The sequence below is a fragment of the Lepidochelys kempii genome, chromosome 11 (assembly GCF_965140285.1).
Source record: "Lepidochelys kempii isolate rLepKem1 chromosome 11, rLepKem1.hap1, whole genome shotgun sequence".
NCBI classification, from domain to species: domain Eukaryota; kingdom Metazoa; phylum Chordata; order Testudines; family Cheloniidae; genus Lepidochelys; species Lepidochelys kempii.
In genome coordinates, this window is record NC_136390.1 from 68,708,818 (window position 1) to 68,736,813 (window position 27,996).

The window sequence follows — 27,996 nt, forward strand, 5'->3', positions numbered from 1 at the left end:
AGATTTGGTCTTGGTGAGTAGTGAGGACCTCATAGAAGAAATGGTTGTAGGGGATAATCTTAGCTCAAGTGATCATGAGCGAATTCAGTTCAAACTGAACAGAAGGATTAACAAAAATAAATCTGCAACTAGGGTTTTTGATTTCAAAAGGGCTGACTTTCAAAAATTAAGGAAATTAGTTAGGGAAGTGGATTGGACTGAAGAATTTATGGATCTAAAGGTAGAGGAGGCCTGGGATTATTTTAAATCAAAGCTGCAGAACCTATCAGAAGCCTGCATCCCAAGAAAGGGGAAAAAATACATAGGCAGGAGTTGTAGACCAAGCTGGATGAGCAAGCATCTCAGAGAGGTGATTAAGAAAAAGCAGAAAGCATACAGGGAGTGGAAGAAGGGAGGGATCAGTAAGGAAAGCTACCTTATTGAGGTCAGAACATGTAGGGATAAAGTGAGACAGGATAAAAGTCAAGTAGAGTTGGACCTTGCAAAGGGAATTAAAACCAATAGTAAAAGGTTCTATAGCCATATAAATAAGAAGAAAACAGAGAAAGAAGAAGTGGGACCGCTAAACACTGAGGATGGAGTGGAGGTCAAGGATAATCTAGGCATGGCCCAATATCTAAACAAATACTTTGCCTCAGTCTTTAATAAGACTAAAGAGGATCTTAGGGATAATGGTAACATGACAAATGGGAATGAGGATATGGAGGTAGATATTACCATATCTGAGGTAGAAGCGAAACTCAAACAGCTTAATGGGACTAAATCAGGGGCCCAGATAATCTTCATCCAAGAATATTAAAGGAATTGGCACATGAAATTGCAAGCCCATTAGCAAGAATTTTTAATGAATCTGTAAACTCAGGGGTTGTACCGTATGATTGGAGAATTGCTAACATAGTTCCTATTTTTAAGAAAGGGAAAAAAAGTGATCTGGGTAACTATAGGCCTGTTAGCTTGACATCTGTAGTATACAAGGTCTTGGAAAAAATTTTGAAGGAGAAGGTAGTTAAGGACATTGAAGTCAATGGTAAATGGGACAAAATACCACATGGTTTTACAAAAGGTAGATCGTGCCAAACCAACCTGATCTCCTTCTTTGAGAAAGTAACAGATTTTTTAGACAAAGGAAACACAGTGGATCTAATTTACCTAGATTTCAGTAAGGCGTTTGATACCGTGCCACATGGGGAATTATTAGTTAAATTGTATAAGATGGGGATCAATAGGAAAATTGAAACATGGATAAGCAATTGGTTAAAGGGGAGACTACAACGGGTCCTACTGAAAGGTGGACTGTCAGGCTGGAGGGAGGTTACTAGTGGAGTTCCTCAAGGATCGGTTTGGGGACCAATCTGATTTAATCTTTTTATTACTGACCTCAGCACAAAAAGTGGGAGTGTGCTAATAAAGTTTGCGGATGATACAAAGCTGGGAGGTATTGCTAATTTAGAGAAGGACAGGGATATCCTACAGGAGGATCTGGATGACCTTGTAAACTGGAGTAATAGTAATAGGATGAAATTTAATAGTGAGAAATGTAAGGTCATGCATTTAGGGATTAATAACAAGAATTTTAGTTATAAACTGGGGACGCATCAATTAGAAGTAATGGAGGAGGAGAAGGACCTTGAAGTATTGGTTGAGCATAGGATGACTATGAGCCTCCAATGTGATATGCCGTGAAAAAAGCTAATGCCGTCTTGGGATGCATCAGGAGAAGTATTTCCAGTAGGGATAAGGAGGTTTTAGTACCGTTATACAAGGCACTGGTGAGACCTCACCTGGAATACTATGTGCAGTTCTGGTCTCCCATGTTCAAGAAGGATGAATTCAAATTGGAACAGATACAGAGAAGGGCTACTAGGACGATCCGAGGAATGGAAAACTTGTCTTATGAAAGGAGACTTAAGGAGCTTGGCTTGTTTAGCCTAACTAAAAGAAGGTTGAGGGGAGATATGATTGCTCTCTATAAATATATCAGAGTGATCAATACCAGAGAGGAATTATTTAAGCTCAGTACCAATATGGACACAAGAACAAATTGATATAAACTGGCCACCAGGAAGTTTAGACTTGAAATTAGACAAAGGTTTCTAACCATCAGAGGAGTGAAGTTTTGGAATAGCCTGCCAAGGGAAGCAGTGGGGGCAAAAGATCTATCTGGCTTTAAGATTAAATTCGATAAGTTTATGGAGGAGATGGTATGATGGGATAACATGGGTTTGGTAGTTAAATATTCATGGTAAATAGGCCCAATGGCCTGTGATGGGATATTAGATGGGGTGGGATCTGAGTTACCCAGGAAAGAATTTTCTGTAGTATCTGGCTGGTGAATCTTGCCCATATGCTCAGGGTTTAGCTGATCGCCATATTTGGGGTCGGGAAGGAATTTTCCTCCAGGGCAGATTGGAAGAGGCCCTGGAGGTTTTTTGCCTTCCTCTGTAGCATGGGGCACGGATCACTTGCTGGAGGATTCTATGCTCCTTGAAGTCTTTAAACCACGATTTGAGGACTTCAATAGCTCAGACGTAGGTGAGAGGTTTTTCGCAGGAGTGGTGGGTGAAATTCTGTGGCCTGCGTTGTGCAGGAGGTCAGACTAGATGATCATAATGGTCCCTTCTGACCTAAATATCTATGAATCTATGAAAAAGTAACTGGGATATATTGACAGAGCTTCAAGAGTATGCAGTCTTCTTGTAGCCGTGTGAGTCCCAGGATATTAGACAGACGAGGTGGGTGAGGCAATATCTTTTACTGGACCAACTTCTGTTGCTTAAGAGGGGTTTCTGGTTATTTGAAATTGCAAGCCCATTAGCAAGAATTTTTAATGAATCTGTAAACTCAGGGGTTGTACCGTATGATTGGAGAATTGCTAACATAGTTCCTATTTTTAAGAAAGGGAAAAAAAGTGATCCGTGTAACTATAGGCCTGTTAGCTTGACATCTGTAGTATGCAAGGTCTTGGAAAAAATTTAGTTTGGGGTACAGAGTCAATTACCAACTGCATTTTACAGAGAAGTCTTGGATTACAATGATTTTGTTCTTCCTTGTTTCAGATGGGTGTTAAATTATCAGAAATGCAGGATTCTGCATTCACCACTATTGGTATGTCTACACTTTGAGCTGGGGGAGGGGCCGATTCCCAGCTTGAGGAGACATACCCACGCTAGCTCTGACTGAGCTAGCTCACTAAAAATAGTGCAGCCGTGGCAGCACAAGCAGCGGGAGGAGCTAGCTGCCCCAAGTAAGTCCCTAGGGTCTAAGGTGGGATCTTAGGGCAGCTAGTCCCTCCCACTCCTCATGCTGCTGCCATTACTTTATTATTAGTGCACTACCTTGATCAGAGCTAGCGGGAGTATGTCTACAAGCTGGGCATTATCCCTCCAGCTCGAAGTGTAGACATAACCTAAGGGCAAAACTCACCCCCATACAGTGAAGATCATCCTTAAAACTGGTGGTTATTAGTATTATTAATTATTTGTATTATCGTAGTGCCTAGGAGCCCTGCTCTTAGACAGAAGTCCATTGTGCCAGGTGCTATACAAACACAGAACAATAGTCACTACATTCTCGGACAGTTTATTATGATAGCATTTAATATTCCAGTAGCATCCTGTTGTCCCAGGCATTGAACACACACAAACAAAGGCCTGGTTCTGCCCCAAACACCTGACAGTCTAGGGCCCTGATCCTGCAAACAGTTTAACATGATTAACTTCACTAACATGGCTTCAGTGGAATTATTTATGTGCTTAAAGACTAATAGGTGTGATCTGAAAATGAAAAAGCTGAAGGAAGTGTTATCAGCCCTCCAGCCAGCAAACACTGGCAGATTTGGCAGGGGTAGACCCTAAGGAGGGGTGTGAAGGAGAAGAAGAGGCTGACGGCCTTTTAGTTTTTTTAACCACTCATTTGTTAGCAGTTTGTCACTAGTGCAGCCTTATAATTATCAGAGTTCCAGCAGGCCCTGGTTCTGCCCAGACCAGGAATGCAAGAACAGCCTTTTGTCAATATTTGTTTTCACTTCCACTCTTGGCTTAAACCAGAAAGTACAGAGATGGGGGGGAGGGGGGTTTAAAGTGAACCAGACTTTTTCTACCCCTAAAAGAAAAAGTTCAAGTTCAGTATGAGTTCTGGGCTAAGAGCTGGTTCTCATTTTGTTTGACGTCGTTTGCCTGTCGCACTAAATGACCTACCAAACTCAGTATTTGCTGCAGCAATGTAAAGTGATCTCACTGAAGTAAGCTTGTAGAAAATCTAAATTCACTTAAAATAGCTGCAAATTGAGTACACTACCATTAGAAGGGGGGGAGGAGGAGGAATAATAGATAATTGATATTTCTCTTATGATTTATGTTCTCGAATCTTTCCCATGGTCAGGAAAATTTCCCTTTCATTTCAATGAATTTTTTGTGTATAGTAAAATACACCCAGATTTCAAAGGTAATTTACCAACTCCCAGAAACGAACATGCTTCCCTAGATACATTTAATCTCCCAAAAAGCAGAATAAAAAAAATGCCCCATCCATCATTTCTGGGCATTGCCCGTACTGGAGATAACAGAACTTTACAGAAATCACGGAGGCTGGCACTACACACGCAGCAATTCACATGAAACAGAGGCATGTTCCAGGTGCTTCAAGTACTTTTCCGTATAGAAAGTATGGTAACTGGTTGGAAAAGCTTTTCAGTTCCACATCTCCAGGGGACTGTTACAGCCAAGAGAGAGGAAAGGAAAAGCAATAAAACCCCTCAAATACCTGCTCACAGTATCCTTTTGCATTCATCAAACTTAATTCTATTTAAGGTTCCAAATGCAAATCTCAAGGTAAAATTCAGAAGTAGTCAAAATCATGCTATAAAATATATTTACTCTAACATCCTCCGCAGGGTTAAACTTCTTGTTTCATGAACACACAACTTGAAAACTGACACAGGGTTTCCAAGACAGAGAAGAACCATTGTGAATGAGAGTTCATAGAATATCAGGGTTGGAAGGGACCTCAGGAGGTCATCTTGTCCAACCCCCTGTTCAAACAGGACCAATGCTCAATTTTTGCACCAGATCCCTAAATGGCCCCCTCAAAGATTGAACTCGCAACCCTGGGTTTAGCAGGCCAATGCTCAAACCACTGAGCTATCCCTCCACCCATACTACTGGCCAGTTCTTAAAATGCATTTGATTGGTTATATTTATTCAGCTGAAAACCAGCAGCCAATGGAATCTTCTGTTTCTAAAGCAGTGGATTAGGCTCAGCTGATCTGGGCACTAACAAATCAAAGCTTCCGGGTTCACAGGCTGGCTTCTCCCAAGCTGCGGAAAGAATATAGCTAATTCATCAACTATAGCAGGAGTTCTTGCTTCCTGGGCAGGGAGTCCCCTCCGTTTCGGGTTTCAGTGACATACACAGATAACAAGGTATGTTTCTTTTTATTGCTTCACAGTTTCTTTTGGTGTTTCTCATATGCTAACTTGTGCATGGAAGAGCTTGTCAGGTTGAGAAGTTTTTATCTCTGTGAAAGAAATGCATGATTTGGGGTTTGGAAAAAAATTGACTGAAAATGTTTGGTTTTGTCCAGTGGGCTACACAAGGGCAAATGATGATGGCTCAGCCCTAACGTTTACCTCCTATAAATTGTTATAATTCATTATGTCTCTGTGTCTTTTACTCTGCTTCCTGAAGTGTTTTTCTTTCAATGCCTTTTTGGCTTTGACAATAAAAGCATGAAGAATTGAATTAAATTGAAATCCTTTAGAGACAGAATGGTAGTTTCTAGTCAATAATATTCAGGTACTGATACAAGTCCCATTGTAGCTGAGCCTAGAGATCTTAAACTCTCATCTTCCTTGATGCATTCATCTGTGCCCTGTCCCCGTGACAGATTCAGATGCTGGAATCTGGAAGCTGGACTTTCAAATTTCGTAAAGGGGTGTAACTGACAAGTTTCCTGACAATCTCTACTACACACAATCTTTCGTGGACATGGTTTATAATGATATCAACCCCTTTTTCTCTCTGCAAGGCTGAATGCCATAGCACACCAGTGGGTTGCAGAATTAGCTAAGTTTAACTTCAAAGTCAAATATTGTCCAGAGAAATCTGATGTGGAGGCAAATAACCTACCCAGAAGTCCGCATATTCAAAATTGTGACAGAATATACTGAAGAGACAAGAAAAGATGTTTTGATTAATGCTGTCTTATAATGTATGGATGTACACAGAGACGTCAAGGTACTTTGGTTGGCAGCTATTACTAGCAGCCTTTTGGCAGTAGGAAACTTCTCCAGGGGCATTAAACCCATCACAATGCCTCTTCCACAAGAAGACATTTTTGGCAGCCCAGAAGGACAATCCGGCTGTGGCTAAATTCTTCATTGTAAATTATAGGGGGGAAAGCCTAATCACCAAGATAACAGAGGAGGATACACAGTATCTATTTCTGTATCTTATCCTGCAGTCTATCCAAGACGGATGTAAAAATTAGTAAATGAAGTGATAATGCTTTCTGGTATCGAGATTGTTTTATATTCAAGGTTTAATCATTTTGCATAATGTACAGCATTTTTTGTTCAGCAGATTTTTTTTTCTAAATGTGTGATATGCCCAGTGACTTTGCATTATGTGGTTATACCACTGATCATATAGGCAGTGTTATTTCATCAGATATGAATGTCTTTTGGACTATGAACTGTTCAGACCTGGCTATCCTGTCAGACTGTGGAACTTAGCTGTCACAGAGTATTCCTGCTTGATTGGCACTCACCTGGTATTTGGTGGACCCAGGTTCCCATCCCTGGTCTTAAACCAGGCACAGCAGAGACTTGAACTGGGATCTCCCACATTTGTGCCCAAACCACCAGGCTATGTACAGTAGTAGTTCTTACGTTCTCTCTGTGTGGCCCAATGAACTTTGAATTGCTTATACACAGTAGAACAACTTCAACAAGACAGAATGAAATTTGAAAGGCGGCTCTCATTTTAGAGGGTCTTCAGTGCCCCCTTTTTAGTTTTTGAAGTTTTTAAAATATTTTCCTGGTATTTTTGTCACTTCCACTTGGGGAGCGGAGGTGGTTTTCCCCCTTTTTTTCCTCTCTCTTCCCCACCCCCACATTTATTTCAGAGGGGAGAGAGACAATTTTCAAAAATGAGTAAGGAGAAAAAAAAAGAATAAACAAATGGTAAAAGGTATTGTAAAATAGCAAAAAAAACCAAAGTGCCACATTTTGCAATGTTTAAGTGACTGTTTTTGGACAAACAGTCAATTTTAAAAAGTAATTTTTTTACCTTTTTAAAAAAAAATAAAAAATCTTGACCGGCTATAAACATAGGCCCAAATAATCAGCTGGTGCAAATCAGCATAGGTCTGTTCCCTTCTGATTTGCAGCACTAAATGATCTGGCCCATATTGTATTTCCTCCCACAAACCGCTGTTACTCTGCTTTTTACATTTACCACCTTTACCCAAGACCAAGACACTTGAAAAAACAAAGTTCACTGACCCAATGCTAACATCTTTGCACTTAGCTTATTTCAGAAGTTAGAACTTCAGTACCTAATGTGAGTAATATTTAATTGGTTATACCATTGATCATATAAGAAGCATTATAATTACATAGTCAGTGGAGTTATGGCTAATGTAACAAAATGAATTTGCTTAATCCCCCTAGGTGCCAGTTTGCTGGAACATGGCTGTGCATTTGTTAGATACACAGTATAATGCAGATTCCTATCAGAAATACAGATTCTCTCCCTCTGAAAATCTCCAAAGTGTCATCTTCTCCTACCTGGAAGAAAAGGTAAGTGACCCTGTCAGGCCCTAGGCTGAGAATACATGTTGTTAGTTCTACTGTGGAAAAGACCTACAGACCAGTGCTTCTCAAGCTATCTGATGTCGGGGACCGGCAATTACTTTTTTCCAATGTGCACGCAGACCGGCAGCCGACGGCTCACGGACCGGCACCGGTCCGCGGACCACCACTTTGAGTAGCACTGCTCTAGAATACAGTAGGAGTGAAACCAATAGGATACTACAGAAATTACTCTAATTACCTGGAGAATCAGAGCCTTTTCTCTCTGACTAGGACTGGGTATGTGTACAGGGGTGTGAAGAGGACTAAGATTTGGCTCTTCATAAGAATTTGTGCTCCGCTTGCTGAGATGTGTCTGTTCTCTCCTCAGAAAGTAAACCCCATTCGGCTGGCAGTGGATGTTGGCTGCGGGTCAGGACAAAGCACTCGCGTACTTGCAGCTCATTTTGAGAAGGTGGTTGGAACAGACATCAGTGAAGCTCAAATCGAGGCAGCCAAACAAGCTGCCTCCTTCCCAAATGTTTCTTACCAGTAAGTGTTCCATAAAAGGATGCTTTCCCTTTGGGTGTATCCAGAGTGCTGACCTTTGCACAAAGCAAGCACTTCATGAACAGGACAGATACAGGCCAGCATTTTCAAACGAGGTCAGTCATTTCTAGGTGCCTGATTTCAAACATATTTGGTCTGCTTTTTCACAAAGTACCCAGAACTCACGACTCCATCTGAAAGTCAGCAGGAGCTGCAGGTGCTCGGCTTCTGAAAATCAGACCGCTCCTAATTAAATGCCGAAATATGGATTTTGGAGCTTGGGCTGACATTCTTAGGCCAAACCACTCTTCAGTTCCAAGGGAACAAAAAAGTGAGGCTTTTCAATGTCAGATTTTCAACAACACCACATTTCCTCTCAGCAGTGTCCACACCTGACAAGTTTCATGCACGTCAGGCCCCAGTAGAGACGACTCCTTCTTCCCAATTTAAATATCTTCCCTGTTTCCCTTTATAGTGTGTGCCCTGCAGAGGAGCTGCCATTTGAGGATGGTTCCGTGGACTTCATTACTGCTTTTACAGCTGCCCACTGGTTTGATATGCCGAGGTTCATGAAAGAAGTGGATCGAGTTCTCAGGCCACATGGCTGTGTGGCCCTTAGCACCTACACTACAGACTTCAGTATGCACTATAAAGACTGCTCGGAAAGGCTTACAGAAATCTTCACTGAGGTGGGAGAAGAAAACAATCCTTTTTTGAAAAAAAAGACACTCCATATGGCAGGAAGTGTATAGTATATTTTAAGGTTGCCAGACACTTTCCAGTATAAGACACTGTTTTCAGCTGTTTATAATTTTGCCAGACCTTAAGCGTTTGGGCTGAAATTTTCCTTTCTGCCTGTCTGCCACAGCAAAAACAGTCAGCCATTTCCAAAAAACAGAAATAGAGACTAATAGGTGCCTTTGCCCATTTCAAAACAAATCCTTATACCCATTGTGTTGAGAAGTGCTAGCTCCTCAGCGCTCTGGAGCAGAGCTTGGAATTTGCAGAGCGGTTGTGCGAGGGATGTGCCTTCCGATTTTTTTTCCCCATGGGAAAACCACCCAAACTTGGCTGAGTTATAACTCTTTGAAAAATTTCAGCTTGAACATTGTCAGTAGAGGGTTTGGCAGCTAAATTTTCCAAAGATTCCATCTGCAATGAACATGCTCCAGCTCCTCACAGCTCCTGGTGCTCGCCCACAGACTGTGAATGCACCATCCCCACACAGCAATTGAGTATGCTCCATCCTGAAGCTGTTCGGGCTGAGCTGGATGTTCCCTGCTGCAGGTCACTGTGGTGCTGGGCACCAGTTCTCACCGCAGGGACACTGTCTTCAGTGGTGCCCTGCTTATGCCCAGGCAGCATGAGCAGGAAGGAACCTGGCTCAATTCAGAGAGGACATGAGTTGTATGTAGGGTCTGAGCCAAAGTCCATGGAAGTATGCAAGAGTCATTTGACTCCACTGGGATTTGGATCTGGCCCTTATGGAACGCTGCCAGATGGTGTGGTACATTTGGGAAGGCTGGCTTGTGTTCAGGCAGCTTCCATCACATAAAACCCATTCCCAGACAAAAACTACCTTCACATTGAGGTATGGCTCAGAGAACATATGAATTACTTGGGATAAAATACATAAGTGGCTGTTGTAATTATCCCCTAATGGAGTATTACAAACCAGGACATTCAGAGTTATTGTTAGACTTACCTTCCCTAAGGTAAGGAGATGACTCAGGCCAGGTACCCAAAAAACATTAATTCTGTCCTCTACTGATACCATGTAATGCCCATAGAATTCTGACTAAGGCATTATAATGCTATGGTCTCTTTAGATTGAACTGATTGTAAAGACATATTAGCTTTCTGTCTTCTCCCACCTCCATAATGTCACTCAGTTAGGGGGCCATTTTGAGAAGGGTATCTATGAGAGTAAGGCTACAGTATGCCTCAACAAAGATGGCTGCTGTCTCCATGCACTTGGTCGTCATAGTATTCCTATCTGCCTCCTGATGGCACAGGTGGCCACCATCTTCGCTGAGGTGGCTTTATTCTCATTGCATGGGCAGTGATCATTTTGATGGAGGCCATCTTAGCTGAGGTCAGCCTTATGGCCTAAGCCCCATGTAAGAACAATGGAAGAGGTTATGTCCGCCATTTTGAAGTAGGGCAGTTTTTCATGGATATTCTCTGTAAAAGAACATTACTATACCACACCAACAGAAAGAGATTCGGTCTAGTACAAACAATAATGGGTGGGTGGTCGGGGGGAGGGAAATGACCATTAAACCCAAAATATAATTGTTCAGATGTAGCCCATTCACATAACTTCTGTGAGTATTATGTGTGGGGAAGTCTGAAGGGTCTGTATTATTCCATTATTCTCCTGTGTAGCTCTAACTGGCCCTCAGACCAGGCAGCCCTGAATCAGGGAGTGCAGCTCAGATGAAGTGGAGGATCAAGGCCTTACATAACATATTTGCTGTTTCTGTTCTGACTTTACAGACCCGGGACCTGCTTCTTGAATATGCAGATGAAAAAGTAAAACTTGTCTTTGCAGAGTATAAAGAGGTGTTTGAGTCTGTGCCTTTTCAGGACAAGCGGAGGTGAGACGACAAGGACAAAACTGAATTTTATGTAATCTCTTGCATTGTGGGATGTGTGAACCCTGGAATACTGGGCATTTGGGCGGTATTCATTGGTCTTCACTTTGAGACTGCAGGTTGCAGAAGATTCGTAGAGTTTAAGGCTAGACGGTAGCACTGAGATCATTTGGTCCAATGTCCTTCAAACAGATCTACGGTGTCTGGTCTGTCTGGTTCATCTGTGTGGCCTCCTCATCAAATGAGAGAGGTTTCCCCATAAACAAATGTCCAAAAAGGGGAAGGGATAACAGATCATGCCCCACATCTTAATAATCTGCATGAGCCAGATCCTCAGCTTGTATAAATCAGTGTAGCTCCATTATCCTCCAGGCTTACTTCTGCAATGTTCTGGTTTCTTCCCACTCTTGCAGAGTTACCCAGATCTTAGACAAAATTCCCATGTCTGTTTCTGGGGTGATCGGGTTATTCCAGTCCTTTTCCATGTATCAAGCCTTTCTGAGGAGCGACCCTGAAGCAGCAAAATCCCTCCTCCAAAAAACTGAACAAAGGTAAAAACAGTTTAAGAAAATGAGCAGAATATGGGCAGCTCTCTTGTATGACATAGGTGAAGAGTGAGGTTGCAACAATTCCTCCAACGCTGGGGGAAGGGGAGGCAGTCATTGCACTGGTGCAGCCCTCTTTGCTCTGGGTCACTATTGTGAGTGTGGCTTTTTATGGGCCAGATCCTCAGCTGGCTTAAATCAGCAAAGCCCCATTAGCTTCAATAGAGCTATGCCAACTTAAACCAGCTGGGGATATGGCCCAGTATTTCTGCCAGAATCCCCTATGTGCATTGCTGTCACTGGTGAAGTCTAGCTTGATACTTCATAAAATAGGCAGCTTAGCTAATTTCCTCCTTCTGGTACTTGATACTGAGTATTTCCTTCTGGGACATCCTGAAGTTTAATTGGCAAAGGAATAAAATATTAAGAGCTTGAGCTTCTAGTTCCATCTTATACCCAATAAACCACAATCTCTTGGGCTATATGGTGCCTTCAGTCTCTTTATACAAACCCAGTAACACCAAAAGTTTCACGAATGGGCAGCCTACCATACGGTCCTCAGTAATTACGGTTAGTGACTGGCACAGGTAATGTGCTAAAACTGCTTTAGACATAGTAAACTTCTCCTGAAGTACGTTTTGTGTATCCTTTTATGATTAGAGTAGAATGTTTTTTGGTGGGACAGGTATGTCTTAGGCTGTGGTGCTAAGAACTGGCTGTCACCTCTGCTTCTGGTAGAACAGGAGTCAATGTATACAGTGAGAAAGTAAGTGACCCTTCCTCCATTTCTTGTTTCAGGTTCCTGGACACCATGGGAGTTTGCTCTAATGAAACCCAGGTAGAGATTGGGATAAGGAGTGTTTCTGTTCTAGGCTGCAAGGGGCCATGAATGGAAAATCCAGTGATGATCCTATAGCCAGAAGAAAAATCTCGATTTTTTGGTATCTACTTGTAACTGATGTTATCACCGTTCAATAAAGTCCATGGCAAAACTCCCATCCTCTTCAATGGGGGAGAAAGGAAGCACGATATCAAATAGTACCAATATTAGAAGGGCTTTCTCGGGGTGGTTGCTTCCTATATAAAGAGGAAAAGCACAGTGTTCTGTCCAGCGTCCCTTCAACAGCCATTGGAAGAAATCAAGGACCCTTTGCCACATAGAAGGCTGCAGAGATTGACTCATATCTGGAATATGCAATAAACATCATGTTTCCTAACAGCTGAGAGATTTTTGGAGGGCTTTATTGTCCTACTGAGTAAAAATAGCTTGCAGCAAGATCAACTGCTATATGTAATTCCCTGTCAATGGGGTAAGCAAATAGGAACAGCAATAATGTTGTAGAGTTCTCGGAATAATACGTCACAGGCATCTTTCAACCAAAGCCCTCCAAGGGTTGTTCCAGGTCGATCAGTATTACTGTCTGCGCTCCACATGAAGTGAAGAAGAGACCAGCCCCAAACATGCCAATTACAGAACTTCTTATTACAGGCCAAAGTTTCAGAAGAACTTGCCTTCCATTTAGGCACCAAAATAACTGACGGGATTTTCTAGAAATCTCAGCATCTTGGGTGTCTAGCTCCGTGTGAAAATCTGGCCATGAATGAGCGTTCTTGAAAATCTGACTCCATTTGTGGGTGCTGAGCACTTGAAAATCCAGCCCTAAGTGTCTAAGATAGCAATTGTAAGTCACTCCCATTAATTCTGTGGTTAAAGAGTAGCAGCCGTGTTAGTGGGAGGTGACTCCCAGCTTGAGGAGACAGACCCACGCTAGCTCTGACTGAGCTAGCCCACTGAAAATAGTGCAGCCATGGCAGCACAAGCAGCGGGAGGAGCTAGCTGCCCCTAGTACATCCCTAGGGTCTCAGGTGGGATCTTAGGGCAGCTAGTCCCTCCCACTCCTCATGCCGCTGCTGTCACTTTATTATTAGTGCACTACCTCGATCAGAGCTAGTGGGGGTATGTCTCCAAGCTGGGCATTAGCCCTCCAGCTCAGATTTAGACATTACCTAAGGGTGGAACTCATCCCCTTACAGTGAAGATCATCCTTAAAGCTGGTGGTTATTGTTATGATTAATTATTTGTATTATCATAGTGCCTGGGAGTCCTGCTCATAGACCAGAATTTCATTGTGCCAGGTTCTGTACAAATGCAGAACAATAGTCACAACATTTTCAGGCAGTTTATTATGATTGTATTTAACATTCCGGTAGCATCTTGTTGTGCCAGGCATTGAACACACGCATACGAAGGCCTGGTCCTGCCCCAAACACCTGACAGTCTAGGGCTCTGATCCTGCAAAGACTTCCCGACATAATTAACTTCACTAACATGACTTCAGTGGGATTATTTAGGTGCTTAAAATTAAGCAGATGTGGTTTGAAAACAAAAAAGCTAAAGGAAGTGTCACCTGCCCTCCAGCCAGCAATCACTGGCAGATTTGGCAGGGGTAGATCCTAAGGAGGGGTGTGAAGGAGAAGAAGAGGCTGATGGCCTTTTAGGTTTTTAACCACTCATTTGTTAGCTGTTTGTCACTAATGCAGCCTTTTAATTGCCAGAGTTCCAGCAGGTCCTGGTTATGCCCAGACCAGGAATTCAAGAGCAGCCTTTTGTCAATATTTCTTTTCGCTTCCACTCTTGGCTTAAACCAGAAAGCACAGAGATGTGGGGCAGGGGAGGGGGTGTGTTAAAGTGAACCAGACTTTTTCTACCCCTAAATGTTCAGTATGAGTTCTGGGCCAAGATTTTCCCATTTTGTTTGAAGTGGTTTGCCTGACCCAAGAAATGACCAACCAAACTCCAGTATTTGCTGCAACAATGTAAAGTGATCTCACTAAAGTAAGGTTTCAGAGTAGCAGCCATGTTAGTCTGTATTCGCAAAAAGAAAAGGAGTACTAGTGGCACCTTAGAGACTAACCAATTTATTTGAGCATAAGCTTTCGTGAGCTACAGCTCACTTCATCCGATGCACTGAAGTAAGCTTGTGGAAAATCGAAATTCCCTTAAAATAGCTGCAATTTGAGTACACTGATTAGAACGTGTGGAGGTGGAATAGATAATTTATGTTCCGAAATCTTTCCCATAGTCAGGAAAATCTCCCTTTCGTTTCAGTGACTTTCTTTTTTGTATGTAGTAAAATACATCCAGATTTCAAAGGTAACATATCAGCTCCCAGAAAGTACCATGCTTCCCTAGATACGTTTAATCTCCCAAAGAGCAGAATAAAATAATGCCCCATCCGTCATTCCTGGGCGTTCGTCTTACTGGAGATAACAGAACTTCACAGAAATCACAGAGGCTGGCACTACACACGCAGCAATTGACATGAAGCAGAGGCATATTACCAGGTGCTCCAAAAGAAACAAGAACTTTTCCGTATAGAAAGTGTGGAAACTGGTTGGAAAAGCTTTTCAGTTTCACATCTCTAGGGGACTGTTACACCCAAGAGTGAGGAAAGGAATAACAATTAAAGCCTACAAGTACCTCACAGTATCCTTTTGCATTCATCAAACTTAATTCTATGTAAGGTTCCAAATGCAAATCTCTTTGTAAAACTCAGAAGTAGTCAAAATCATGCCATAAAATATATTTACTCTAAAATACTCGGCAGAGTTAAACTTTGTTTCCCAGAAACACATCTCGATAAAGAGATGTCTCGGTCTAACTGACACAGGGTTTCCAAGAAAGAGAAGAAACATCATAAATGAGAGTTCTACTGGCCAGTTCTTAAAATGCATTTGATTGGTTATATTTATTCAGCTGAAAACCAGCAGCCAATGGAATCTTCTGTTCTCAAGTTTCTAAAACAATGGATTGCGCTCAGCTGACCTGGGCGTTAACAAATCAAAGCTTCTGGGTTCACAGGTTGGCTTCCCCCAGGCTGCAGAAAGAATACCGCTAATTCGTCAACTACGGCAGGAGTTCTTTCTTCTTGGGCAGGGAATCCATCTGTTTCAGTGACATACAGATACAAGGTACGTTTCCTTTGATTGCTTCACAGTTTCTTTTGGTGTTTCTCATATGCTAACTTGTGCCTGGCAGGGCTTGTCAGGTTGAGAAGTTTTTATCTCTGTGAAAGAAATGCACAATTAGGGGTTGCAAAACAATTGACTGAAAATGTTTTTGTCCAGTGGGCAAATGATGGTGGCTCAGCCCTAAGTTTTACCTCCTATAAATTGTTATAATTCTATGTCCTTTACTCTGCTTCCTGAGCTGTTTTTCTTTCCGTGTCCCTGTGGTTTTGACAATAAAAGCATGAAGAACTGAAATAAATTGAAATCTTTTAGAGACAGAATGGTACTATCTATTCTACAATATTCAGGGTACTGATACCAGTCCCATCGTAGCTGAGCCTAGAGGTCTTAAACTCTCATCTTCCTTGATGTATTCATCTGCGCCCTGTCCCCATGACAGATTCAGATACGGGAAGCTGGAGTTTCAGACTTTGTAAAGGGCTGTAACTGACAAGTTTTCCAACAACCTCTACTACACACAATCCTTTATGGACATGGTTTATAATGATATCAACCCCTTTTTCTCTCTGCAAGGCTGAATGCCATAGCACACCAGTGGGTTGCAGAATTAGCTAAGTTTAACTTCAGAGTCAAATATTGTCCAGAGAAATCTGATGTGGAGACAAATAACCTACCCAGAAGTCCCCTTATGGAAAAATGTGACAGAATGCACTGAAGAGACAGGCAAAGATGTTTAGATTAATGCTGTCTTATAATGTATGGATGTACACAGAGATGGCAAGGTACTTTGGTTGACAGCTATTGCTAGCAGCCTTTTGGCAGTAGGAGACTTAAACCCATCACAATGCCTCTTCCACAAGAAGACATTTTTGGCAGCCCAGAAGGAAAATCTGGCTATTGCTAAATTTCTTCACTGTTAGATATAGGGGGAAAAGCCTAATAACCAAGATAACAGGGGAGGATACACAGTATCTATGTCTGTATCTTATCCTAGATTCTATCCGAGACGGATGTAAATATCAGTAAATGAAGTGATATTGCTTTCTGGTATCGAGATTGTTCTATATCCAAGGTTTTATCATTTTGCATAATGTACAGGTTTTTTTATTCAGCAGATCTTTTTTCTAAAGAGAATGTGATATGCCCAGTGACTTTGCATTATGTAGTTATACCACTGATTATATAGGCAGTGTTATTTCATGAGATATGAATGTCTTTGGGACTATAAACTGTTCAGACCTGGCTATCCTGTCCAATTGTGGAACTCAGCTGCCACAGAGTATTCCTGCTTGATTGGCATTCACCTGGCATTTGAGGGACCCAGGCTGCCATCCCTTAAAACAGGCAGAGCAGAGATTTGAACAAGGGTCTCCCATGTGAGTGCCCAAACCACTAGGCTATATACAGTAGTAGTTTTTATGCTCTCTCTGTGTGGCCCAATGAATATTGAGTTGCTTATACACAGTGGAACAGCTTCAACAAGCCAGAATGAAATTTGAAAGGTTGTTCTCATTTTACTGAAATGCTCCCTTTTTAGTTTTTGCTAAAATGTTTTTGTAATTTTAAAATATTTTTCCAGGTATTTTTGTCACTTTCATTTCGGGGGCGGGGGATTTCTTTCCCTTATTCCCCCATCCCCACAGTTATTTCAGAGGCGGGAGGGAGACAATTTTCAAAAATGAGTGAGGAGGGAAAAAAGGGAGGAGAGAAGGTAAAAGAAAATAAGAAAAACCAAAAAATTAATAGTAAAACGTATTTTAAAATAACAAAAAAAGAAAATGCCACATTTTGCAATGTTTAAGTGACTGTTTTTTGACAAATTGTCAGTTAAAAATAAGTATTTTTGACAAAAAATAATTTGACACATTTTGACCAGCCCTACTGTAAACATAGGCCCAGATAATCGGCTGGTCCAAATCAGCATAGCCCATTCCCTTCTGATTTGCAGCACTAGATGATCTGGCCCACATCATATTTCCTCCCACAAACCCCGGTATTCTGCTTTTTACATTTACCACCTATACCCAAGACAAAGACACTGGAAAAGCAAAGTTCACTGATCCGTATTTAACAAGAAGTATCTTTGCCCTTCACTGATTCCAAGGGTTAGAACTTCAGTTCGTAACTTGAGTAATATTTAATTGAGTTAATTACATAGTCAGTGGAGTTTGATCTTACGGCTTGTGATGTTGCACCCCATAATGCTTTATGGAAATATGCTTATGAATGTATATATGACATAACTGAAATATGTTTTATGCTACATATGCTGTGTAACATATCTCTGCAAAGGTTTTGATCCACTCAATATATTCATCCTATTTCTATGCATGTATCGTTTTGCATCTATCATATAAGCCTGCAGCTGTTGGGGGATGTGGTTCAGACCTGGGGCTGTTTGCGCAGCAGGCAAGCATGTCTGGCTCAAACCAAGCAGGGCACTGAAGTCATAAGCGGGCAGGGAAAACAGACTCAGAGGTAATCAAAGCACATCAGGTGGCAGTCGCAAGGGGTTTTTTCATAGAATCATAGAATATCAGGGTTGGAAGGGACCCCAGAGGGTCATCTAGTCCAACCCCCTGCTCGAAGCAGGACCAATTCCCAGTTAAATCATCCCAGCCAGGGCTTTGTCAAGCCTGACCTTAAAAACCTCTAAGGAAGGAGATTCTACCACCTCCCTAGGTAACGCATTCCAGTGTTTCACTACCCTCTTAGTGAAAAAGTTTTTCCTAATATCCAATCTAAACCTCCCCCACTGCAACTTGAGACCATTACTCCTCGTTCTGTCATCTGCTACCATTGAGAACAGTCTAGAGCCATCCTCTTTGGAACCCCCTTTCAGGTAGTTGAAAGCAGCTATCAAATCCCCCCTCATTCTTCTCTTCTGCAGGCTAAACAATCCCAGCTCCCTCAGCCTCTCCTCATAACTCATGTGTTCCAGTCCCCTAATCATTTTTGTTGCCCTTCGCTGGACTCTCTCCAATTTATCCACATCCTTCTTGAAGTGTGGGTACTCCAGATGAGGCCTCCACACAGTACTCCAGATGAGGCCTCACCAATGTCGAATAGAGGGGAACGATCACGTCCCTCGATCTGCTCGCTATGCCCCTACTTATACATCCCAAAATGCCATTGGCCTTCTTGGCAACAAGGGCACACTGCTGACTCATATCCAGCTTCTCGTCCACTGTCACCCCTAGGTCCTTTTCCGCAGAACTGCTGCCTAGCCATTCGGTCCCTAGTCTGTAGCTGTGCATTGGGTTCTTCCGTCCTAAGTGCAGGACCCTGCACTTATCCTTATTGAACCTCATCAGATTTCTTTTGGCCCAATCCTCCAATTTGTCTAGGTCCTTCTGTATCCTATCCCTCCCCTCCAGCATATCTACCACTCCTCCCAGTTTAGTATCATCCGCAAATTTGCTGAGAGTGCAATCCACACCATCCTCCAGATCATTTATGAAGATATTGAACAAAACCGGCCTCAGGACCGACCCTTGGGGCACTCCACTTGATACCGGCTGCCAACTAGACATGGAGCCATTGATCACTACCCGTTGAGCCCGACAATCTAGCCAGCTTTCTACCCACCTTATAGTGCATTCATCCAGCCCATACTTCCTTAACTTGCTGACAAGAATACTGTGGGAGACCGTGTCAAAAGCTTTGCCAAAGTCAAGAAACAATACATCCACTGCTTTCCCTTCATCCACAGAACCAGTAATCTCATCATAAAAGGTGATTAGATTAGTCAGGCATGACCTTCCCTTGGTGAATCCATGCTGGCTGTTCCTGATCACTTTCCTCTCATGCAAGTGCTTCAGGATTGATTCCTTGAGGACCTGCTCCATGATTTTTCCAGGGACTGAGGTGAGGCTGACTGGCCTGTAGTTCCCAGGATCCTCCTTCTTCCCTTTTTTAAAGATTGGCACTACATTAGCCTTTTTCCAGTCATCCGGGACTTCCCCGGTTCGCCACGAGTTTTCAAAGATAATGGCCAATGGCTCTGCAATCACAGCCGCCAATTCCTTCAGCACTCTCGGATGCAACTCGTCCGGCCCCATGGACTTGTGCACGTCCAGCTTTTCTAAATAGTCCCTAACCACCTCTATCTCCACAGAGGGCTGGCCATCTCTTCCCCATTTTGTGATGCCCAGTGCAGCAGTCTGGGAGCTGACCTTGTTAGTGAAAACAGAGGCAAAAAAAGCATTGAGTACATTAGCTTTTTCCACATCCTCTGTCACTAGGTTGTCTCCCTCATTCAGTAAGGGGCCCACACATTCCTTGGCTTTCTTCTTGTTGCCAACATACCTGAAGAAACCCTTCTTGTTACTCTTAACATCTCTGGCTAGCTGCAGCTCCAGGTGCGATTTGGCCCTCCTGATATCATTCCTACATGCCCGAGCAATATTTTTATACTCTTCCCTGGTCATAAGTCCAACCTTCCACTTCTTGTAAGCTTCTTTTTTATGTTTAAGATCTGCTAGGATTTCACCATTAAGCCAAGCTGGTCGCCTGCCATATTTACTATTCTTTCGACTCATTGGGATGGTTTGTCCCTGTAACCTCAACAAGGATTCCTTGAAATACAGCCAGCTCTCCTGGACTCCTTTCCCCTTCAAGTTAGTCCCCCAGGGGATCCTGGCCATCCGTTCCCTGAGGGAGTCGAAGTCTGCTTTCCTGAAGTCCAGGGTCCGTATCCTGCTGCTTACCTTTCTTCCCTGCGTCAGGATCCTGAACTCAACCAACTCATGGTCACTGCCTCCCAGATTCCCATCCACTTTTTTTTTTGACAAGTTTCAGAGTAATAGCCGTGTTAGTCTGTATTCACAAAAAGAAAAGGAGTACTTGTGGCACCTTAGAGACTCACCAATTTATTTGAGCATAAGCTTTCGTGAGCTACAGCTCACTTCATCCACCCATCACATGGCTAATGTAACAAAGTGAATTTGCCTAATCGCCTTAGGTGCCAGTTTGCTGGAACATGGCTGTGCGTTTGTTTGAAGCACGACATCATGCAGTTTTGTATCAGAAATACAGATTCTCTCCCTCTGAAAATCTCCAAAGTCTCATCTTCTCCTACTTTGAAGAAAAGGTAAGTGACCCTGTCAGGCCCTAGGCTGAGAATACTGTGGAGAAGACCTATAGAATACAGTAGGAGTGAAACCAATAGGATACTACAAACGTTACTCTAATTACCTGGGGAATCAGAGCCTTTACTCTGTGACTAGGATTGGGTATGTGTACAGGGGTGTAAAGAGGACTAAGATTTGGCTCTTCATAAGACTTTGTGCTCCGCTTGCAGAGACTTGTCTGTTCTCTCCTCAGAAAGTAGATCCCATTCGGCTGGCAGTGGATGTTGGCTGCGGGTCAGGACAAAGCACTCGCGTACTTGCAGCTCATTTTGAGAAGGTGGTTGGAACAGACATCAGTGAAGCTCAAATCGAGGCAGCCAAACAAGCTGCCTCCTTCCCAAATGTTTCTTACCAGTAAGTGTTCCATAAAAGGATGCTTTCCCTTTGGATGTATCCAGAGTGCTGACCTTTGCACAAAGCAAGCACTTCATGAACAGGACAGATACAGGCCAGCATTTTCAAACGAGGTCAGTCATTTCTAGGTGCCTGATTTCAAACATATTTGGTCTGCTTTTTCACAAAGTACCCAGAACTCACGACTCCATCTGAAAGTCGGCTGGCGCTGCAGGTCCTCAGCTTCTGAAAATCAGGCCGCTCCTAATTAAATGCTGAAAAATGGATTTTGGAGCTTGGGCTGACATTCTTAGGCCAAACCACTCTTCAGTTCCAAGGGAACAAAAAAGTGAGGCTTTTCAATGTCAGATTTTCAACAACACCACATTTCCTCTCAGCAGTGTCCACACCTGACAAGTTTCATGCACGTCAGGCCCCAGTAGAGACGACTCCTTCTTCCCAATTTAAATATCTTCCCTGTTTCCCTTTATAGTGTGTGCCCTGCAGAGGAGCTGCCATTTGAGGATGGTTCCGTGGACTTCATTACTGCTTTTGCAGCTGCCCACTGGTTTGATATGCCAAGGTTCATGAAAGAAGTGGATCGAGTTCTCAGGCCACATGGCTGTGTGGCCCTTAGCACCTACACTACAGACTTCAGTATGCACTATAAAGACTGCTCGGAAAGGCTTACAGAAATCTTCACTGAGGTGGGAGAAGAAAACAATCCTCTTCTGAAAAAAAAAGACACTCCATATGGCAGGAAGTGTATAGTATATTTTAAGGTTGCCAGACACTTTCCAGTATAAGACCCTGTTTTCAGCTGTTTATAATTTTGCCAGACCTTAAGCGTTTGGGCTGAAATTTTCCTTTCTGCCTGTCTGCCACAGCAAAAACAGTCAGCCATTTCCAAAAAACAGAAATAGAGACTAATAGGTGCCTTTGCCCATTTCAAAACAAATCCTTATACCCATTGTGTTGAGAAGTGCTAGCTCCTCAGCGCTCTGGAGCAGAGCTTGGAATTTGCAGAGCGGTTGTGCGAGGGATGTGCCTTCCGATTTTTTTTCCCCATGGGAAAACCACCCAAACTTGGCTGAGTTATAACTCTTTGAAAAATTTCAGCTTGAACATTGTCAGTAGAGGGTTTGGCAGCTAAATTTTCCAAAGATTCCATCTGCAATGAACATGCTCCAGCTCCTCACAGCTCCTGGTGCTCGCCCACAGACTGTGAATGCACCATCCCCACACAGCAATTGAGTATGCTCCATCCTGAAGCTGTTCGGGCTGAGCTGGATGTTCCCTGCTGCAGGTCACTGTGGTGCTGGGCACCAGTTCTCACCGCAGGGACACTGTCTTCAGTGGTGCCCTGCTTATGCCCAGGCAGCATGAGCAGGAAGGAACCTGGCTCAATTCAAAGAGGACATGAGTTGTGGTGGTAGAGGGAGTAGATTAAGACAAGGAGCTTGAGGAGGACGGGGAGTCTAGGACTTGGAGCCAATGAGAACTGGTTGTCAAGGAGAAAAGGACAAGATGCCCAAGAGTGAGATGAGGGGGTACTGTGAGGTGGCATGAGGACCTTGGGGATGGAGGCTGAGATTTTTAATGTTTGTGAAACTCTCAAACACTATAGTGGTGAGTAACACAGAGAAGCCCACACAGAAATTAATAACTGTGCATGGCAGGGTTTGAATAGTATGCAGGAAATAAGGCATGAGGTCACTCGTTGGACAATCAGGATAAAGCAAAATATTAATGAGCTACACATTATGTGCGCATTCTCCATCTTGTTCACTGCGTTAGGCAGGGGGCCTGTGGAAAAACTAATATCCAGTCATGTAACTTAAAGACTATATCATAGAAAAGGTGTACTATGGAGGCAAATTAAGGTTACACAAACAACCTTAATTCTGGCATTTCTTAACTTTGAGTGCTTGACTTTGTATCCTGGATAATGTTCTTTTAATGTAGCCTTGGGGTTGTATGTAGGGTCTGAGCCAAAGTCCATGGAAGTATGCAAGAGTCATTTGACTCCACTGGGATTTGGATCTGGCCCTTATGGAACGCTGCCAGGTGATGTGGTACATTTGGGAAGGCTGGCTTGTGTTCAGGCAGCTTCCATCACATAAAACCCATTCCCAGACAAAAACTACCTTCACATTGAGGTATGGGTCAGAGAACATACGAATAACTTGGGATAAAATACATTAGTCGCTGTTGTAATTATCCCCTAATGAAGTATTACAAACCAGGACATTCAGAGTTATTGTTAGACTTACCTTCCCTAAGGTAAGGAGATGACTCAGGCCAGGTACCCAAAAAACATTAATTCTGTCCTCTATTGATACCATGTAATGCCCATAGAATTCTGACTAAGGCATTATAATGCTATGGTCTCTTTAGATTGAACTGATTGTAAAGACATATTAGCTTTCTGTCTTCTTCCACCTCCATAATGTCACTCAATTAGGGGGCCATTTTGAGAAGGGTATCTATGAGAGTAAGGCTACAGTATGCCTCAACAAAGATGGCTGCTGTCTCCATGTACTTGGTCGTCATAGTATTCCTATCTGCCTCCTGATGGCACAGGTGGCAACCATCTTCCCTGAGGTGGCTTCATTCTCATTGCATGGGCAGTGATCATTTTGATAGAGGCCATCTTAGCTGAGGTCAGTCTTATGGCCTAAGCCCCATGTAAGAACAATGGAAGAGGTTATGTCCGCCATTTTGAAGTAGGGCAGTTTTTCATGGATATTCTCTGTAAAAGAATGTTACTATGCCACACCAACAGAAAGAGATTCGGTCTAGTACAAACAATAATGGGTGGGTGGTCGGGGGGAGGGAAATGACCATTAAACCCAAAATAAAATTGTTCAGATGTAGCCCATTCACATAACTTCTGCGAGTATTGTGTGTGGGGAATTCTGAAGGGTCTGTATTATTCCATTATTCTCCTGTGTAGCTCTAACTGGCCCTCAGACCAGGCAGCCCTAAATCAGGGAGTGCAGTTGAGATGAAGTGGAGGATCAAGGCCTTACATAACATATTTGCTGTTTCTGATCTGACTTTACAGACCCGGGACCTGCTTCTTGAATATGCAGATGAAAAAGTAAAACTTGTCTTTGCAGAGTATAAAGAGGTGTTTGAGTCTGTGCCTTTTCAGGACAAGCGGAGGTGAGACGACAAGGACAAAACTGAATTTTATGTAATCTCTTGCATTGTGGGATGTGTGAACCCTGGAATACTGGGCACTTGGGCGGCATTCATTGGTCTTCACTTTGAGACTGCAGGTTGCAGAAGATTCATAGAGTTTAAGGCTAGACGGTAGCACTGAGATCATTTGGTCCAATGTCCTTCAAACAGATCTACAGTGTCTGGTCTGTCTGGTTCATCTGTGTGGCCTCCTCATCAAATGAGAGAGGTTTCCCCATAAACAAATGTCCAAAAAGGGGAAGGGATAACAGATCATGCCCCACATCTTAATAATCTGCATGAGCCAGATCCTCAGCTTGTATAAATCAGTGTAGCTCCATTATCCTCCAGGCTTACTTCTGCAATGTTCTGGTTTCTTCCCACTCTTGCAGAGTTACCCAGATCTTAGACAAAATTCCCATGTCTGTTTCTGGGGTGATCGGGTTATTCCAGTCCTTTTCCATGTATCAAGCCTTTCTGAGGAGCGACCCTGAAGCAGCAAAATCCCTCCTCCAAAAAACTGAACAAAGGTAAAAACAGTTTAAGAAAATGAGCAGAATATGGGCAGCTCTCTTGTATGACATAGGTGAAGAGTGAGGTTGCAACAATTCCTCCAACGCTGGGGGAAGGGGAGGCAGTCATTGCACTGGTGCAGCCCTCTTTGCTCTGGGTCACTATTGTGAGTGTGGCTTTTTATGGGCCAGATCCTCAGCTGGCTTAAATCAGCAAAGCCCCATTAGCTTCAATAGAGCTATGCCAACTTAAACCAGCTGGGGATATGGCCCAGTATTTCTGCCAGAATCCCCTATGTGCATTGCTGTCACTGGTGAAGTCTAGCTTGATACTTCATAAAATAGGCAGCTTAGCTAATTTCCTCCTTCTGGTACTTGATACTGAGTATTTCCTTCTGGGACATCCTGAAGTTTAATTGGCAAAGGAATAAAATATTAAGAGCTTGAGCTTCTAGTTCCATCTTATACCCAATAAACCACAATCTCTTGGGCTATATGGTGCCTTCAGTCTCTTTATACAAACCCAGTAACACCAAAAGTTTCACGAATGGGCAGCCTACCATACGGTCCTCAGTAATTACGGTTAGTGACTGGCACAGGTAATGTGCTAAAACTGCTTTAGACATAGTAAACTTCTCCTGAAGTACCTTTTGTGTATCCTTTTACGATAAGAGTGGAATGTTTTTTGGTGGGACAGGTATGTCTTAGGGCTTGTCACCCCCCGAGTGACATAAGTTACATTGACTTAAAGCGGTGTCCACACCACGCTGCTAGCAGGAGACGATCTCCCACTGATACAGCTTCCACCTCTCATTGAGGTGGAGTGATTATGTGGACTGGAGAGCGCTCTCCCGTTGGCATAGCACGTCTTCACCAGGCGCATTACATTGGCGCAGCTGATCAATGCAGCTGCGCCGATGTAGCGCAGTAGTGAAGACAAGCTCTTAGGCTGCGATGCTAAGAACTGGCCTGGCTGTCACCTCTGCCTCTGGTAGGACAGGAGTCTGTCTATGCACTGAGAAAGTAAGTGACCCTTCCTCCATTTCTTGTTTCAGGTTCCTGGACACAATGGGAGTTTGCTCTAATGAAACCCAGGTAGAGATTAGGATAAGGAGTGTTTGTGTTCTAGGCTGCAAGGGGCGACAAATGGAAAATCCAGCAATGACCCAATAGCCAGAAGAAAAATCCTGATTTTGGTTTCTACTTATAACCAGATCGATAAAGACAAGGTAACACACCATGGAAGGGATCATTTGAACTACTCATACATATTGCTGGGTTCCAGGTTAATCATTTCGGCTCCAGAGAGAGACCTCGGCATCAGTGGAGGGGAGCAAACAAAATATTAAGATGCATGAGGAGTGGGGTTGAAAGTAATACAGCCTCCCTATGAACTCTGTGCTCAATCCTGGGCATTCTACTTCAGAAAGGATATAGCAGACAAAAGTGTTCAAAAATGGGTGATAAAATTATTAAACGCCTGCAGAAACTTTGAAGGAAGAGATCTGATACTGGCCACTACTGGAAGCAGGCTACTAGAAAGGATGGACCACTGATCTGATGTGCTGTAGTATTTTTTGGCTTCCCATGGTGAGGCAATGTCTCAGCTTCTCATGTACCACTCTCATAAATCTGTCCATTTAAAAAAAAAATATATATATATATATAGTCCCAATGGGTGAAATTATACAGGGAGTCAGCACAAAGCCTATGAACTGCTTAATCCCTATTTTGTTCTGACTCTTTGCATGAGGTGACTTTCCCCTACTGAAAACAGGATAAGGGACACATTCTCTTTTAGGATCTTCTCTGAGCTGTTCCTCAGTTTAGCATTTCAGAACTGCTGTTATTTTATTGGATCCAGAAGGAACAGGGGAGGGATGATTACATACACCAAAAGCATTTCTTTGGACATTAAAGAACACTTCACAGCACAAGCACTGTGAGGAAATGGCAATGCAACAGTCTCTAAAGTGCAATAAACTTTACAGCTACAACACATTTACAAGTCTGGTAAATTTGAGTCTTCTTCCTGGACCTGGATGTGTTGCTGTGACCCTGCTGGCATGTGACCCTGCTGTTGCTGTGACCCTGCTGGCCCAGGATGGTTTTGGAATCTATGCAGTGGTACCCATTCTCCTCCACCTTTGGTTCCAGCCCACCTGTCCAGTGACCTCCCCCTCTGAGGCTGGCACTTGATGCAGGGTTTAGAGAACATGGCCCCTTTAAAACGTTGCCTGCAGCAGAGGACGTACTGATTGTTCCAGGAAGAGGAAGCGCTGGTTGTTCCAGGGGTGTGGAGAGAGGGAGAGTGACAGGGAGTGTGTGCCTGGAGCTCCAGACAAGAGGGCTGTGATGTTGTATGATTAAAGATGACCATTTATATCATTGATATTGCCACTGTTACCTAATTGCAACAAATCTTGCACAAAGTGTATCATGTAAGGTGTCCATGGAAAAGTTACAATCTATTGAGTATGATTTTCCTGATTAAATCACTGTATCTAAAGTTATGAATATTGGTATGTATTTGTATCTCCAACATGTGGTTTGTTCCTGGGTGACACCCTCCAGATAGATTTACATCAGGGCTAGATAGCTATGTGTTGATGGCCTATCAAGGACACTCCACTCACACAAAGGCCATTGAAAAAAGTCATCTGGTCCAGATAGCTCTTCCTGCAGATGCCTGAGACAGCAAGGGGCCAATGGCCACCCCTGTCATTCAGCAAAACATGTAAAGGCATGTGGTGTGGACATGTGACCTTGGACGCCATCTTGGGCCAGTAACTTTCCATCCTGGTCTGTGGGCTTTGTTTGAGACAGTGAATTTCCATGCACATGGTAAAGGATATAAAAGCCCCTGAGACACGTCCATTTTGTCTCTTTCCTACTCAAATTCCCTGGATTGTGGATTTACAACTGTGGTTAGATGTTTGGCTCTGTGTGTGTGTGTGTGTGTGTGTGCTGTGTTCTCAGCTGGCACAGCAGACCTCAAGCGGACCACCCAATGACTACATGAACAGTTAAGGGATGAAGGCCCCAGTCGAAGCACAATACTAGTATCCCACAGACTCTACCGGACCACTAATACATGTATGCCCATAACAATGGCATTGCTCCACACTACCCCAAATTCGACCCAGCGAGGTTGATTTTAGTGCTAAACCCCTCGCCGGGAAGGAGTACAGAAATTGATTTTAAGAGCCCTTTAAGTCGACAAAACAGGCTTGGTCGTGTGGACGGGTGCAGGGTTAAATCGACCTACCACTGCTAAATTCAACCTAAACTTGTAGGTAGACCAGGGCTTGGACTTGGTTGTCTGGATGGCAGCCAAGGGCTGGAATGCCTAAAGGGGACTGTTTGGCTTCTGGTTAACC

The 27,996-nt window shown here is 43.2% G+C and overlaps 2 protein-coding genes across 4 annotated transcripts; both read left to right on the top strand.

Annotated features, from left to right (window-relative positions):
- The first annotated feature begins 5,241 nt into the window (after positions 1 to 5,241).
- Positions 5,242 to 12,473, top strand: LOC140895881 (putative methyltransferase DDB_G0268948). Its single transcript, XM_073306745.2, has 7 exons — positions 5,242 to 5,420; positions 7,671 to 7,799; positions 8,182 to 8,342; positions 8,815 to 9,028; positions 10,839 to 10,939; positions 11,350 to 11,487; positions 12,280 to 12,473. The coding sequence occupies exons 2-7, from the start codon at positions 7,689 to 7,691 to the stop codon at positions 12,368 to 12,370; spliced, it is 816 nt and encodes a 271-aa protein (XP_073162846.2). The 5' UTR covers positions 5,242 to 5,420; positions 7,671 to 7,688; the 3' UTR covers positions 12,371 to 12,473.
- An 87-nt stretch (positions 12,474 to 12,560) lies between these two features.
- LOC140895880 (putative methyltransferase DDB_G0268948) lies at positions 12,561 to 26,683 on the top strand. 3 transcript variants are annotated; one of them, XM_073306742.2, is made up of 8 exons: positions 12,561 to 13,163; positions 15,344 to 15,453; positions 20,417 to 20,545; positions 20,779 to 20,939; positions 21,412 to 21,625; positions 23,986 to 24,086; positions 24,497 to 24,634; positions 25,672 to 26,683. In XM_073306742.2, exons 3-8 carry the CDS (start codon positions 20,435 to 20,437, stop codon positions 25,787 to 25,789), a joined length of 843 nt encoding a protein of 280 aa, XP_073162843.1. In that variant the 5' UTR covers positions 12,561 to 13,163; positions 15,344 to 15,453; positions 20,417 to 20,434; the 3' UTR covers positions 25,790 to 26,683. The 3 variants fall into 3 exon arrangements, with proteins under 3 accessions (XP_073162843.1, XP_073162845.1, XP_073162844.1); XM_073306744.2 differs by lacking the exon at positions 24,497 to 24,634; XM_073306743.2 differs by lacking the exon at positions 12,561 to 13,163 and having other exon boundaries at positions 13,466 to 15,453.
- Positions 26,684 to 27,996: the final 1,313 nt, after the last annotated feature.

Bases quoted from the DNA above. Each gene is read 5' to 3' on its own strand.
- LOC140895881 (XM_073306745.2), top strand. From the start codon at position 7,689: ATGGCTGTGCATTTGTTAGATACACAGTATAATGCAGATTCCTATCAG. The intron at 7,800-8,181 runs GTAAGTGACCCT...TTCTCTCCTCAG, and splicing joins TCTCCTACCTGGAAGAAAAG to AAAGTAAACCCCATTCGGCT. The intron at 8,343-8,814 runs GTAAGTGTTCCA...TTCCCTTTATAG, and splicing joins TTCCCAAATGTTTCTTACCA to TGTGTGCCCTGCAGAGGAGC.
- LOC140895880 (XM_073306742.2), top strand. From the start codon at position 20,435: ATGGCTGTGCGTTTGTTTGAAGCACGACATCATGCAGTTTTGTATCAG. The intron at 20,940-21,411 runs GTAAGTGTTCCA...TTCCCTTTATAG, and splicing joins TTCCCAAATGTTTCTTACCA to TGTGTGCCCTGCAGAGGAGC. The intron at 24,635-25,671 runs GTAAAAACAGTT...TTCTTGTTTCAG, and splicing joins CTCCAAAAAACTGAACAAAG to GTTCCTGGACACAATGGGAG.